Source organism: Schistocerca nitens, chromosome 4, assembly GCF_023898315.1.
Source record: "Schistocerca nitens isolate TAMUIC-IGC-003100 chromosome 4, iqSchNite1.1, whole genome shotgun sequence".
Lineage (NCBI taxonomy): Eukaryota > Metazoa > Arthropoda > Insecta > Orthoptera > Acrididae > Schistocerca > Schistocerca nitens.
In genome coordinates, this window is record NC_064617.1 from 851,482,490 (window position 1) to 851,498,916 (window position 16,427).

Here is a 16,427-nt window from a genome sequence, read left to right on the forward strand (position 1 = left end):
CAGAACCTCGTTCTAACGTATCTCTGAAATTTTGCACTGTGTCGACTACTGAAGTACAGTTATTTTCACCAATTAAATTTTGGGCGAAATTCTATGAAGGTTGACATTTCCCATAATATTCGTTTGGCATTTTTTTTGTTGATATGTCTATTGTTGAAGTAATTGAAACAAACACTGAATTCTGATGAAGTCAGTCAAGTAAACATTAAATTTGGGAAATACATTTCGTACGCAACTTTTTGTCAAATTAATTACAGCATCTTCAGTCAGTAAATATCAGTTACTAATTTTGTTTAACAATCAGTTATGCCAAGGATCTATTTTTCAATAGTTTTGTAAAATTTTCTTAAAATGATTCAAATGTTTTATTTTATTTGGAACTGCTTATATTCTAACTGCTTCCATCTTGAAGGAGTTTGTTCGTCATGGTTAATAATTATGTAGAAATAAAATAAAGACAACGATAATAGTACTACATGAAATGGAACGCGCCCTCATTTTGCATTCGATCACGTGGGTGAAATGCGTTGCTGGCTATCACCAAGCGCGCCATTTCTTGTACGATCACTTTGTCACAGGGAGCACTGGAGGCAAGAAGGAGTTAGAGGCTTCCGTTACTTGTGCACACGTGTTGTGAAATTTAGCGTCTCTGTTAAAACAGAGCTTCTTGGTTTTATATTCTAAAAAGAAGTACAATCAATATGTCTGAAGAATATTTCTGGGGTAAGTAAAGGAGTGTTGTAAGTATTCCATTCAGAAAGACGCCAATACTGGGAATGTGTAATGGAGGGAAAGACTGCGTGTTTCAACGTTTTTACATTTGCACTGTAAGTAGGTAATGCATTGCAGAATTGGGAGATTGAGCAAGTCGGCAAGTGTGTTTGGTTGTCTGAAATTGTATTTCGGTGAATTCGGTTTATTATCTTACTAAATTTAGAGGTGTGTTGTTACCGGCAACTTCAGACGTAAGTAATAAAACTTGATTTTTGTGACAATGAGGAGTTAAAAGTTTTAAAGAATAAGGAAAGATGTATAGCTCAGTTTTGAAGTTGGGAAGTTTCCAGAATTTTTCAGAAGTTTATAATTTGGAATTGGGAGAGTTAAAACTTTGATCATGGTGTAGCCGTATTAGGAAAAAAGAAATGTAAATAACCCAAGTTATCGTGAGATGTAAAACGTAGAGGGGGTAATAATTTTCAGAGATGAGACTATTGCACTCGAATTAGGTTTATCGAAGCCTTTACAAAGTGCAGTTTTTTTTCTTCGTTTGTGCCATTTGTTTGCACGGAGTTGAGTGTTTTTCTCCCACCAGTTCATATCCGCAGTTACAGGTTGTGTGTTGGGTAAAACTGAATTTTTTACACGTGATTCATGGGTGTGATTGGATTAACGATGTTCTTGTGTATCATATTGTGTACATTTCATTAAATTCTACACAGCTTTGCCATTAAAATTAACTTACTAGAGTACTCCTATATTTCAGGATTGACATTGAAGGGTGGAGATGAGAAGACATCAGTGTCTCAGTGGGATCCTGATGGTGATGTTGAAGAGGCAACCAAACCAGGATTCCGCAGTAATCAGTCACTTATAGTGAAACAGGTATGTTGGCATCTTCTATGTACTATCTTTCTTGATAGGTCACCTTGCGTGTTTTTTTTCCCCCTAGTACATTTTTGGGAAGTAATTGTTAAAAAAAAAGCAATGTCAATTTAAATATTCAGTGGAACATGTAGTTTTTCCGATAGGCTTAGATTTTGGATTTGTTTCTGACAATGTATTAAATTTGGTGTGAGCATAGATGTCAGCATAGGCAACAAAAATTTTTCTTCAGCTAGTATTTTGTACTCACAGTAGGATTTGCCTCTTCAGTCGTATAACTGTGACCCAATGTAGACATTGCTGTAGATAAGCCTTTACAAAATTGGGATTAAATTTTGCCATAGTGTTGTCTGAGAGTGTAAAAATAAATTGGATTCATTTTGTAAAACATTGATAATGTTTGTGGGATTCTGTGTGGGGAAAATAATTGGCAGAAGAGTAACAGAGTACACTGTCTCATAAAGTGATGCCATGTTGTACTGTTTGTCTCAGTACTGAATTGTGCTGCTAGTATTTCTAAATTATTGTATTTTTGTATCAAAATCACAATGTACTTTAAAAGGAATGGGATATGTCTTCCATTTAAGCTGGTCATTTCAAAAGGCCAAATTGATATTATGAAATGTTGCAGTTTAAATGGATGTTCATTAGATTTAAAGATGAAAAATATTAGTTTATTTCTTGATATTTACAGATTGACAGTTTCTGTAACTCTAGTATGATTATACTAAGATTATAATCATTTTCTCCTGGGAAGTGCTGCTAGTTAAGAGCCCTTACATGCTGTGTAAGTGGCCACACATTACTGAAAGTGAGATGGAATGACTTTTTCTGTAAGCATTCAGTGTTTGTGATAAAGATATGCAATTATTTAGTTCAGAGGGCATTTTAGGTTATACAAGCTTACAGCAGTTAGGGGAAATATTTGAGAGATGTTTCCTATCATTGGTTGCTGCATCGTGTTGTATTCTGAAATATTGTGATCTGCTTCAGAATTTTATTCAAATATGCACAAAAGATGAAAAATTAAATCGGACATATAACTGACAGGCTTCGATAAATTTCTGTCCAGATACCCAGCAGTTAGCGGCCAAGACACTTAGGGAAACTGATTCCTTCTGGACATAAATTTGGGAGAAGGGGAAAGTTGATGTGATAAGTTTGGGAAGTGATGTGGATCAAATGTTCTGTTGAAATGGTGTTTCAGTTTAAGTACAATTTTAACTATTTGTAACTTCTGTATCAGGTGAAGTTTGTTGCATATTTGTATTTGGCTCATTTGTCACTAGAAATAGCAATGTTGCTGTCAACCTTTCATGTGATATAGCTTCCTCTTAGCTTTCGCTTTCAGTAGAATTCAGGGACACAAGTTTCATGTAAGTCCTTAATTAATCCTCGGGTAATTGTTAACCTTGTGGGGTAGATCTGTAGTTCACTGCAACCTGGGAACTAGCTTCTCATTAGTCACTTCACCTCAGCTATTCATGACAGTCGGGACCAAAGTGAGAGCATGATCTGTATCACACATGAACCATCATATTTGAATGATGGCATGGATGACTTATGCATGCACAGTTGCAAAATGTGTGCACTTGGCATCCAGTAATGTTAATTCAGTTTCCCAAGTGAACTGAATATTCAGAATTAGTTTTGGGCTTGCTGCTGATTGCCAGTGACTGAGATCCAGGTTATGTTGATGCGACACATGGCAGTCACCTTCAGGTGAGTTATCAGACTGTAGATGTCCACCTGCAATTTCTTAGGGCCCTTTGCATTTGAGCACTAGGTAAGATATCACTGGCAGACTGACCTCACTACCCTGAGACTAAGGTGTCCTCATGGTTGTTGCTTGCCTTGCCATAAGCATACAGTCTATGGGGCAAATCGTGGAAACTGTTGGCTTCTAAACATTGTTGAACTTGTAGCTGCTGTCATGGTTAAACAGATCTTCCATGTGTGTTTCCAGTAAGTCTTTGTAATGAATTCCCAAAAGGTTAGTGTGACTAAAAGTTTTATTGCACTATTGAATGTCTGGTGGAGATGTGATGTTCAGTTATGGCGAATGTGGTTGCACAAGTGTAGCATTCTTGCATGGTACGTGTGGTCTGGCAAGTTTTTGCAGATTCCAGCCTTACACAATAACAGTTTGTCAATCAGTGGGCGCAGGAGGTCTTAAATACCTTTAAATTTCTGGGTGACTAGCTGCCTTATAATAAAATAATTTCCAATGAAGGGAAGAAAAGCTAATTGTTGTTTTTGGCAACTGCAGACATAGTTGCTCAAGTTCATCCTGTTCCTGGATTTTACTGTTGACAGTGCCCTGTTAATCTGCTGGTTCGAACATTACTTTAACAGTATGTTTTTTTTAGTTGTGAGCTGTTTTAGCAAACTCAGGATGTGACTGTTTAAAACCTTTTAGCTGCTACCGATGAGCTCGGCTGTACTGCTTAGGCCGGTATTAACACCATATTTCTTTGATAAAGATTTGATCAAAGATATGATCAAATGTTTGTCAAATTTGACAAAGATATTTGATGTTGTGCTGGAAAAGTGTTACCCTATAGTCATTTTTCATCAAACTTTAAACATGGCAGGCAACAACCTCTTTATTATGCAGTGCAGTTGCTAGTACCACAATTGTACTGTGTATTTGGAAGAATAGTGGTGGGAAAAAAGGAAACTTGAATGAAGCCATAAGTATTGTGTTGAAATAGTAAAAGCATTCAGCACAATATGTCAAGAGAGCTGCCAATGGAGGACATAAATTACTTATGAATGAATGAGTGTATTTCAGTATTTGCTCAGTAAAGTGGCTTCTTATATTACAAAAGAGAATACTATTATGAGAAATGCTTTTACGTGCAGAAGGCAGACAAACTGTGCACTGGAATTTGACAGGTGAGAGCTACTCTAGTTTTAACACAGCACTCAAATATCACATTGTACATTAACCAAAATAATTCCAGAAAGATGTGAAGTGATTTATAAAGCACTGAAGGGGCAATATGTGAATGTAAATAAATGTGGAAATACGTAAGCATCCGATCCCGCCCATTTGCTTTGACCCATGATGTCACAAATATGGCGGAAACAAAAACACACACTTTCCACAAGAAGCCTAATGACACTAACGGGACAAGCGCGGGAAATGGGGTGTTTTGGGTGGGGGGCAAACTAAATATAAACAAATTTAGACGCCTTGCGTAGCTACAACATGTGAGGACAGCCATGCATGAATACCCACCCACCTCCCCAGGGGTTGTAACCCCTGCAACCCATAGAAGATAAAGATGCTTCAGTAGCTGATTGGTGTTTTTTGTCTAAAAAAATCTCATGGGATAGAATGAACAGATCAGAAAAGTAAATAAAATAAGATAAAACAGAACTGGAGACAGCCACACTCAAACCAAACTCTGTGCCGTCATGACGTCACACATCAAAACCCTTAAGTCACGGGTCAAAGCAGACGTGTGGGATCGGACGCTTCTGTCGACCCATAAATGTTTGGTACACTTTATGGACAATAAGAACTTTTTATTTTTGAATAATGGAATTAGTGTTCCAACAACTACAAAATAAAAAGTGCAAAAGATGAAAGTACGTTTTAACTTGTGGCAGCTAGAATTAAAGGATAAACAAAGTATAGTGGAAAGCCAAGGAAGAATTTATTTTCTATCTCTATTCTGACTTGCTGAAAAGCTGCCTGGATGTTTCCAGATGTAGAGGTGGATGGCTGTAACTGATTGTGGACATGGTCACCTTCAGCTTATTCCACATGCCCAAAAAGCTGTCATTCTTCAATCTAACAAAAAGGCAGACGACTTTTTCTCTCCCTAATTGATTGAATGCTCAATTTCTCTGGGATGAGGCTGTGCTATGAAAATGATACACATATCTGAGACATTTCAGTTGAAAATTGACAAGCTGTTTTCTTTACAAAGTCCTTTGTAAAAGGTTGGCTGTTGGTTGAAGGAAGGCTACCCATACTGTTAGTCTGCTGAGTCTTTGTAGAAAAATATTGAGGAGAGAATCCCAAAATGAAGCATTGCTGTCTGTCTGAAATGTAATTTATGCACGACTTTGTGTAGGGGACATTTGTAAAGTGAGATGTCAAGCTAGCTAATGGTTCTAACTGCTTAAGAGCTCTATTAATAAAATCTATTTATTTGAGGTTAGTGTTTGCTTGACAGTCTCGGCAAGGAAGCGAGTTCAGTTAAACCATATCTAGGAGCACTACTATTGGCTGCAAAGTTAGTACCTCTTTATGAATTTTAGGAAGGCTGTAAATCTTGAGTCATACACTAGTGTAGGACGTAAATCTCCGATCTCTTCAGGTAGCAAGGAAGAATTAAGTTTTGCAGTTCATTTTGTATAGGATTGAAATATTCTTAGTGACAGCTCACGTAATACACCATACAGGCTTAATAGGTAACGGTACAGTTGCTTTACTTGTGTCAAATTTCATTACTACTGGTGGAATTGTTGGCAGTTATGTAGTGTAGCCTTCCTCCAGGGGCAAAGTTTCAGCACAGAGAAGCCTCTCTGAATGCACAAGATTTCCTTTCTTATTTTTTCTGCAGTGTCTAAAGTTGTGTAGTGTTAATGCTGCCCACAACTTATTTAAACCCATTTTGATGTGCATGCAAAATTGATATACAAAGTGCTGCTTTGCCCAAATTCTTGTCTGAAGTTGCTCACAGAATACAATGTGGGGCAATAACTGCTGTAACAAATCTTGGAATGTGTAGACATGTTTTATCCTTAAGGATCCATTCTAATTTTGTGGAAGTCAATCCATTGACTCAACCCCATGAAATGTGAGATGTGCTGTGACCTTTAGAATTGAATCACTTTAAAGATCACAGAACCCATGACTTGGGGGTTGCCTAACTGCTTCCAAGTTAGACTGGATCCATAAGGATGCAACATCTCAGCAGATTTAAAAAATTTGATCTGTTGCCACAGCAGTTACCTCCATGGCAGATAACAGCATGATGTTTGCCATGCTGAACTTCAGACATCAATTTGGATGTTGCAGTGAGTTCTGTGATCATTTTCTGAGGTCACTTAGCCTTCTGGGTGGTGTGGTGAGTCTGCCACTAGTATCTTTGTGCACACACAGAAGTGCACACTTACACACACTACACCAATAGATTGTGGAACTGGGGAAGTCTTGGTCTGTGATGGCTCATCTGAAATTGACTGATTGGTGGGTGTCACAGTTGAAATACTGCGAGTTGAAGTTGATAGTGATTGACAAGGGTCGAAACTTTATTGAACACATTGTAATGACTTCATAGTATAATCAGTAACCAGTTACCATACTGACATGGAATGAAATCTTTTTTTCACTGTGTACTCAATAGTTGTTCAGTTGTATTAGTGTCAAATAATGTTACTGTAAATTAATTTTAGGCTGTACTTGGAGCTGAAGCCAAGGAGGGTGAAGTTAATGTTGTACAGGTGGAAGCTTTGGGATGCCGCCAGAGCATAAAAGTGCCAGTTTGTGTCCTAAAGGCTGGCTCTATACAACAGGTTCTTCTTGATTTGACATTCCCAGATGCTCCTGTAACATTCAGCTTAGTACAAGGCAATGGACCTGTTCATCTAATAGGAAATCATGCTATAGGTAAGAAACAGGCTTCAAAATTCTCTAGTAGTCATTTGTATTTAGCTGGCATTGTAAATTTTCATTGAATGCATTGTGAAATGGTGTTTGCAGGTGGACCTGTGGATGAAGAGATTGATGATGAAATGGATGAAGAAGAATTAGGTGAGGAGGAGGAAGGAGAAGATGGAGAAACTGCTGTGAGTAATATTTGTCAGTAAAACAACACATAATAAAGTACTGAAAGTTGTCACACTGTTTTGTTGTTAATTACTACATATAAAATGGTATTGTCACTTGGATGTGAACACTTTGAAAATAGGGTGACAGGTGTGTCTGGTAATTAATCATACTAGTTACCATAGTATGTTTTAGAATGTCTTTGTGCTCAGTAAATAATTTTTGTTGTTCTGTACATGGGGTCTAACTGTATTACATAAGTGACTTACTTCTAAGTACACATTGACTTACTTATCTAAAAGGTAGACCAAATTTGTCACTTGGGTCATATTTCTTTACAAGAAATTATGTACATGGCTGGAATAAAGGTTACTTCCTGTAATTTACTGGTATGTATTTTTCCTCTTGTTTTAGGTAATCTGTAGTCTACTTTTCTGCAAATAGAATCACGAAACAGCCCAAAAAACTTCAGGTCCCAAGCTAATTTTTTTTGTTAAGATGAACTTGTCAAAATTCCCATAAATTTCAAAGTTTATATTAAATTTATGACTCATTTCTGCTCTTAATGCATTCCAGGTGCATAAACCAACTTTTTTCAGCAGGTGTTCCAAATCAAATTTTTGAAATGTTCACATTTTGTCTCCCCATTTAAGCACTGGAAATTGTATGTCACTTAGGGCCTGTATATGGACTTCATAGCTTGCTTCATAGTTAAAGTGGCAGGGGGTGACTTAAACTTCATCACTTGCATGTGTTTATCTTTGCCATGAGCCTACAACACTGTTATGAAGCTCATGCTGTAAATTGTAATCTGCAGAAGCTATATAGAAGGTAGTCCAGACACTTTCCTTGTGGCATCAATCTGTGCATTCTTCTTCATGGCTAAACATAATTGAGCTTGTCTACTTCCTCCTCATTGAGGCAGCTGCCTGTAGCTTTGGCATCTCACAAACTTTTCCTCTCATCCCATGTATCTGCAGCCACTTTTGAACATTTGGCACATTTAATTTTCAGTGTATACTTTTTATAAGGAAATTGCACTCCTTGTCTAAGATCCTCAAGGTACTTAATATTCGCCTCACAATGTGTGAAAGTGGCAGAAAAATGAGTGGCCACACACAGATCTATATTAAACTTCCCTCCTGTTCAGTTGTCTCAACATTCAATGAGTTCAGAAAACTAGACTTACCTAAAAGGTGAAAAAGAATCAGATTCTAAGCTGCTTTGTCAGGAAGTTGCGTTATATGTGAAATACTCATCTGTAGACACAGGTTTTTGTACCTTACCAGAAATGGTGTGTGTTTGTGGGATATCTTGGTAATGTGCTGCCAAGATTTCGTAGCAGAAAAAACACAATATAGCACTTAAACATCAGTAAGATGTAATAAACTGAAAGGTCTTTTTCCTGTGAATCAAGCCCCAAGACATGTAGCAACATGTTAAGCTACTGCATGTACACGAAACAAAGCAGTCAAGTGTTCATGCTTACATTTTTGTGGCATGTGAGTGGAAGTATAGCCCAGTATATTAAAGACCCTATAGCTTTGGCATGTGAAGTCTGTGATCTGACTTATGGCTGAGGCTACACTACGGAGAAATTTCATAAGGCTTCATTCCAAAGAATAGAAAAATTTAGTAACAAAATAAACATTGACAATGTTCTATCCTGTTGCCAGCAACACTTACGAAAAGATATTGTTACAGTTGCTGTTGCCAGCAACACTTACAAAAAGATATTGTTACAGTTGGTATGAAAATATATTGTTACAGTTGGTTTTTAAGTGAACCAAGGAGATGCCATGTTGTTAAACCTTTGTGGAACAAAAATTTTTCCTTCGTATTAATTTAGTTGAATGATTAACCCTGTATGGCCAGTAAAACTTCTATGTGCATGAGTGGTGGCCATAGTAATTTTTGTGTGGCCCAAATTATCAAGTCATTGTTTTATGTTGGGTTCATTGTGGAAGATTTCTGATGCTATTGGACAGAAAAATACTTGCATGTTTAAAATCCATTATTTCCTAATGGGATGGCTGAATCTTGCCTGCTTACCTTGCACAGGTTTGGAATGTTTTCATATGGTTAGCCATGTTGGAAAAATATTTATTCTTGATGTGTATGTGAAGTATTCGGGTATTTTTTGTTTTATACAGTTCTGTAAGTTGTAGACTACCTAAAGCATAAGTATTTGGTATTATTGTTTAATATTTTAATGTTGTGAATTTATGTGCATCCTTTAACGGGTGATAGGTGTGTTCAGTGCTTTTGATATATGAAGAGTTAGTGATTGATTTTATACCTGTGCTAGGTTGAGCCAAGGAAGAGAAAGCTGACCCCGAACCAAAACAAGGTTAACAACAAGAAGGCTAAGCTTGATGAGGAGCCAGAGGTAAGGGCACTCAATGCAAGCTCTAGATACTACTCTTAATTGGCATTACTTCCAAGCATGTACATCTAAATGATCCAGGTATCTTAATATTGCTTGCTGAAAATTCTTGTTTGATCAGAATTAAAAAGCCCTGGATTTTATTACTGGCTCCTCATTCTCAGATTAAATTTAATTTAAAATGTTGTGCAGTACTGTTTCATTATTTTGTGTTAGTCATGCAAAGGAAACAGCACTGTTGGCCATCATAATGCTGCACCAGGAAGCTGTGTAATCTGGTGAAGCTGTTGTGCACTTTGGCTTTCTACAGATTCACTGTATTACATTTTGTGTTGGTAACCTTATATGGGTTAGTTTTTTGTCTTATGTATTTGGGTGTGTGAATGTTTTATATTGGTTGTTGAGGGATTACTGTTTCAGTGTCTATACAATTGTGTGAATTTAATTTTCTTTTATAACTGTGTATTGTGGTATAAATGATCTTGGTAGGCAATCAAATTTTATGGTAACATTTGAAAAAATGTTGTGCTGTGGTTCAGAATCCAGTATTAAACACAATAAGCTACAGGTGTCCCCCCCCCCCCCCATTATTGGCTGCCTAATTCAGTTAAAGGGTTGGCATACTGCCTTGATCAGTACCATGCCTAGTTAAGCACTGTGATGTTCAAAGCAATCTTCAGATTGACAACCACTTTACTAATTCATAGACCTCTAGCAAAGTTTGTTCTTACATTATGTTTGCAGCTATGCTCTAGTATTATGTTAGTGTTGCTAAGCTGTTAGTTGTTAGATTCAACAAATGCTCAATGTGCTGAACAGGATGGAATGCACTTTGCAGAAAGGATAGCCCTGTTGCCTAGTAAAGAAGTTTAAAGCCAAAAATTCGTATATCGTCATTTGGTATTCACACACACACACACACACACACACACACACACACACACACACACACACACACACACACACACACAAAATCACAATCTGCAGGTTTTTAGTGCTCTGGAGATATACTGAAACAAGATGGTTGAACTTCTACTTAGAAGTCTATGAAGGTCTTTATAAGCTAAGACATTGCAAATTACTTACCTGATTAGGAGTTTCACTGCCCCTGCGCTTGTAATTCCAAAAAAGCAAGAAATTTTCATTTGTTAAGAGTAGCTTAACATTTTTTTTGACATCCTGCCTTACATTCATAATCATTAACTTAGCAATAAGATTTTGTTAATAGGAAATCAGCAAAGCTATTAACTGGGAAGAGTATCTGGTTAATTTGAACAAGTTTAAGCCAAATTCAATGAAATTTAATTAGAACAGATTTTTCCAGTTAATATTTGTAAATAGTTCGGTATAGTTGTATCCATTTCAACTTTGTGGCTCAGTGACTCTTCCAGTTCAATCCTCAGTTAGTGGAAGGATTGTCAGTGTGAAAATCATTAAATTTTTTGAAGTTGTAACATATTTTGGATTCCACTTACATTGAAACCACCCCCTCAGTAATTGATGGAAAAGATATTTAAAAACTGAAGGGGTAGGAACTTGAGAGCCTAGAAATGTATTGATTTTTAGTTAAAAACTGTAAGTTTGCTTTGCAGTGAAGACTGTGTATGCATTGTAATTGAGCCAGAAAGTTTTACCTTCTGTCCTTAAATTAGATTTTTAAAGCTTTTATAGTAATGATTAGCATTTTGTTGCGCCAATTTTTTAAGAACATGTTTGGTTTTCAGGAAATGTATGATGATGAAGATGAAAACTTAAGGAAGAAAGCAAAAAACGATGCTGGTAAACCTAAGAAGGAAATGTTGAAGAAGAAGAAATAAATTTACCAAAAGACTGATTTTAATGCTGTGATTCATAAGTTCCATTTCTCACAGTTATGTTGAAGTGCGGTATTACAGTAATGTACTGTCGTGAGGATACAGGTTCTTTCAGCTGTAGAATAGTTTACACCTGTAAGAACCTAAGACATTCAGCAGGAACTGTTTATGTTGTCTTTATCAGTATAGGATTGTAAATCTCATTGTCTTAATACATTACCATTCCTCATAAGTTCATTATGAATAATCAGTGGATAAGTGATTTTAATATCTTAATGTTCATACAATAATTTGAATATATGTATCTTTCAAAGACACTGGTCACTAGATGGATTTTATTGAAATGGTCCCTACTTTGAAATCCCAGGTAACTCCAAACCTCAGATTGAAGAAGCAAAATCTATTTCGAGCAAGTATTGGCATTCAAATGATCAGTTCAAACTACTGAAGCATGATGTGATTTTTCAGCTATAGGGCAGTGGTAAACTAAACACACCTAAACTGACATTTAGATAAGTTTTTGTTGAGCAGTTATTCATTTACATTTTTACTCCATGTACAAACAAAATGCGCATTGAAATAAATGCATTTGACAAACTTCAATGTAGTTTCTTCATCTACCAACAAAAGCTGGAAAAATTAAATGCTCATTTGTTGAAGTTCTGAAAGGAGTCAGCCTTTTCTCCTGGCCTACAAAAGTTATTAAGAACTATTGATCTACTACTACCATGGGATCAGCTAAAAATAAAAAATTTATACCTTTACAGGACTTTTAAATTGTATTGAAACCATGTAGGCAGTGGTGTGAATTGCATGCGCATTTGAGCTGTACATCAACTTTCTTTCTTGCAAGAAGTTTCTTGTTTCAAATGGGGTTTAGAAGTGTGAGTACAAAATAAGAAAAAATGAGTGATACAGAAAAGGCAGGCTACAAAAAGCAAATACTGCTGGGCTTATGTGAGGTCAGTGTCATAAGGCTACTCTAGCAGTGCCTATGTATTTGATGTTTTGTACAAGGGCATATTAGTGACAACTTAGTGTGATATTTACAGTTAATACATTCATTTGGAAAACACTGATCATATTGACATACAAAAATAAAATTTCTTTGTAGGGATGCACACTGTATAAAATGAGCATTTTGGAATCTTTCTGCTAGTAGTAGGAGGTAAGTGCATATGTAGACACATATGCCTTAAGATACTGGATAGTGGACACTCGTCAGTGTTAGAGGACAGCTGATTTGGACATCTTGCAAAATAGGCCAAGAGGCTGTCATAAATAGAAGTGGCCACCTATCAACAACCAGTAGCACACATGGAATTTCATAAGCATGGAACACACATTTGGGAAAGTTGAGGACTTAAAACATTTTCATTTATGCTGTACGTGGGTTTTGTTAAAAGCAGTCCTAATTTTCATACCTCTGCTATTAGTGGATGTGGGCCTGGAGAGACACAAGTTTTGGAGTCTGTCTGGGAGACAAATCAGTTAAAAATGGGTACTACAGGAGGAGATGCTGTAATATTTTCAAAGTGCATAAAATTATTTAAGTGTCCACCATAGGCAGTCATCTATTGTAGATTTGTAGGTATTGGACACTTACAGTGTACTCCTAGTTCCTGTATTCAAACTTTTACACTAACATTGCTTAGAATACATCTAGTACAGAGATAATGTGGCTTTGAAATTTATCTGGGGGTGAGTTACAGACAAAAGGAATGCCTCAGACATGGCAAACCGATAAGACTTGTTTAGCATGTTGCTTATGTGTAAGCTAAAATGAGATAGTTCAGATATTTTCACTCGGTGCCCCCCCTCCAATGTTGAGAAAACCCTTCCTAATGGTCATGGTGTGTAGTAGACTCAAAATGGATGGGCTTAATAGATATTTGAGTGTTGAGCGTTTTTCATCAGCAAATGTTTCTTTTCCTAGAAATTGAGAAAATTTGTTGAAACTACTGCTTATGTACCCATAAGGTAAGTACTGCCAGACAAGTGCTGCTTTTGCTGTGACAAAGCCATTTGACTGGAGCAGAGAACCAGTTTACCAAATGTTATGCAGTTTCTACTTGAATTTTTTCCTTGTCAAACTAGGTAGGTATAGGATTAATGAGAACCAAAAAGGGGTAATGAACTAGGCAAATTTCTCAAGTGTTCTGTTAGTGAAGTTAGTTTTCAGCCTCATTGTGTGGAAAATAGGAATATGGCAGCAAATTAGTTGCAGTGAACAGAGCAGACTACAATGCTTGTTTACAGCAAGATGTGGTACAGGCAGTCACACCTAGTGATACGTGGCTGGTGACCCCGGGTCCCTGAGCTGAGTCCTGGCATTGCTTCCACTTAAGCCAGGCTCCTCACTTCTATCTTTCCTATCTGGCCACCCTCATCCAGCTCTTTTCTTCTCCGACCCTGACGCTATTAGGTTTCGAGGGCTAGAGGTCTTTCATTTTCCAACCTATACTTCTCATGCAGCGTCTGACCCGGAGCGGCCGGCTGCGAAAGGTGTCTGTATCCCATGTTAGGGGCGGCCTCCAGAACTGCAGAAGGCAACGGAATACCACTGCAGATTATCTTCCCTGCATAATGCAGTCTCCATTTTATGCACAAAAATGGCTTCGTCTCATGTTAAATCAGTGTCCGGAGGTAAAATAGTTCCCCATTCGGTTCTCCGGGGTGGGGGGGACAACTTGAAAGGAGGCAAAAATCAAAACGAGAATTGGTACCTGGAATGTCAGAACTTTGCTACAAGCAGGAAAACTAGAAAACCTTCAAAGAGATGGAAGAGAATCATATGGACCTCGTAGGAGTTGCTGAGGTAAGATGGAATGGACATGGAGAGTTGCAGTCAGATGAATATGTATTCTACTACTCAGGAGGAGAAGTAAAAGGAATTAATGGAGTAGGAATGATTATGACAAAGGAATTGGCTAAATGTGTGGAATATGTAGACTATGCAAATGACCGGGTTATTGGTGTAAGGCTGAAAGGAGCACAAAGATTTATTGATTGTCCAGGTGTATATGCCAACTTCAGAACATGATGACCAAATTGTAGAGGAAATGTACAATGTAATAGAGAGAATAATGGACGAAAATAAAAATGATGCAAAATAGTAATGGGAGACTGGAATGCCATTGTGGGAGAAGGGAAAGAGGGAAACATAGTAGGCAGTAATGGTCTTGGAAAGAGAAATGACAGAGGTGAATGGTTAATTGACTTCTGCAGGGAAAGGCAGCTGATAGTGGCAAACACATGGTTCAAGAACCATAAGAGGAGGCTCTACACTTGGAAATCACCAGGGGATAAATACAGAAACCAAATCGATTTTATACTGGTAGAAGAAAGATACAGGAATGGAATAAAGAAGGTGCACACATTACTGGGTGCAGATATTGACCACAACTTACTTCTGGCAGAAATAGAAATAAGAATAAAAAAATTGAAAAAGGCGACAATGGTGAAGTGGGATTTAGAGAAGGTACGGTCCAACAAAGAGCAAATTACAGAAATGCTGTCTCGGGACTTTCTAAACACATTAAGAGTCAAAGAAGCACCTGATAATGCCAACGAGTACTGGAATATGCTGAAAGAAGGGATCATTAAAGCAGGACAGCAAAAAATAGGATATGTGAAAGGGAAAAGGTCAAAAAAGCCATGGGTCACACAAGAAATGATTTCCAAGATGGAGGAGAGAAGAAAATTGAAAAACAAGAACACGATATACCGAAGGTTAAATAACGAACTGCGAAGAGAAACAGAGCAGGCTAGGAGAAAATGGCTAAAAGAGGAATGTGATGAAATTGAACTGGACAGGAAGGGAAGATACGACTTACTATACAACAGAGTAAAGACTGACATGGGAACAAAACAGAGCAGGAAGTGCTACTATGGAAATTTTGAGTAAAGACGAAGAAGTAGTGTACAAAGATCGTGACGATGTCCTCCAGAGATGGGAAGAATATATAAAACAGCTATGACACAAATAGCAAACCAGAAACTCTGGAACTTGAATCAGACAAAAGTGTAAGTGATGAAGAGAAAGGACTGACCATCATAATGGAAGTAGTAGTCTGCCATTGCTGCAATGAAAAATGGCAAAGCAGTAGGTACAGATACAATACTGGGAGAAATACTAAAATGCTTGAACCACAATGGAATAAGAGAAATATTGAGGTTATGTAATAAAATGACAGTGGTGAATGGCCGGAGGACTTTTTGACAACAGTAATGATTCCATTACCGAAAAAACAAGGAACTAAGAAATGCAGTGAGCACAGGACAATCAGCCTCATTTCACATGCAGCCAAAGTGATGTTAAGAATAATTAATAAGACTTGAAAAAGTAATAGAGGAGAATCTCGGCGAGGAGCAGTTTGGCTTTAGACGGAATACGGGCACCAGAGATGCAATAGGGCTCCTACGAATCTTGGGAGAAAGGTTTATTGAAAAAGGAAGAGACCTATATATGTGCTTCGATTTAGAAAAGGCATTTGACAATGTGGTTTGGGACAAGTTGGTGACTATTATGAGGGAAAAGAGTGGACTGGAAAACCAGAAGACATAAACTCATTATACCTTAATCAAAAAGTTTCAGTTAAGGTGAGAGGAGATATTACAAACTGGATCAGACTAGGGAAAGGAGTAAGACAAGGATGCTGTTTATCACCTACTCTTTTTCAACCTGTACTTGGAAAATATGATTGACCAATGCTCATTAGATGACAAAGGAGTAGAAGTTGGAGGAAGAAGAGTAGGGTGCTTGAGATTTGCTGGACACCATTGCAACTAATGGAAAAACACACAGAATGAAAATTAACATAAATAAAACAAAAGT

At 37.3% G+C, this 16,427-nt stretch overlaps 1 protein-coding gene across 2 annotated transcripts; it reads left to right on the top strand.

Moving 5' to 3' along the window:
- The first annotated feature begins 545 nt into the window (after positions 1-545).
- LOC126253290 (nucleoplasmin-like protein) lies at positions 546-12,188 on the top strand. Of its 2 annotated transcripts, XM_049954517.1 has the most exons (6): positions 546-723; positions 1,484-1,602; positions 7,018-7,231; positions 7,325-7,410; positions 9,699-9,779; positions 11,501-12,188. In XM_049954517.1, exons 1-6 carry the CDS (start codon positions 702-704, stop codon positions 11,591-11,593), a joined length of 615 nt encoding a protein of 204 aa, XP_049810474.1. In that variant the 5' UTR covers positions 546-701; the 3' UTR covers positions 11,594-12,188. The 2 variants fall into 2 exon arrangements, with proteins under 2 accessions (XP_049810474.1, XP_049810475.1); XM_049954518.1 differs by lacking the exon at positions 9,699-9,779.
- The last annotated feature ends 4,239 nt before the right edge of the window (positions 12,189-16,427 follow it).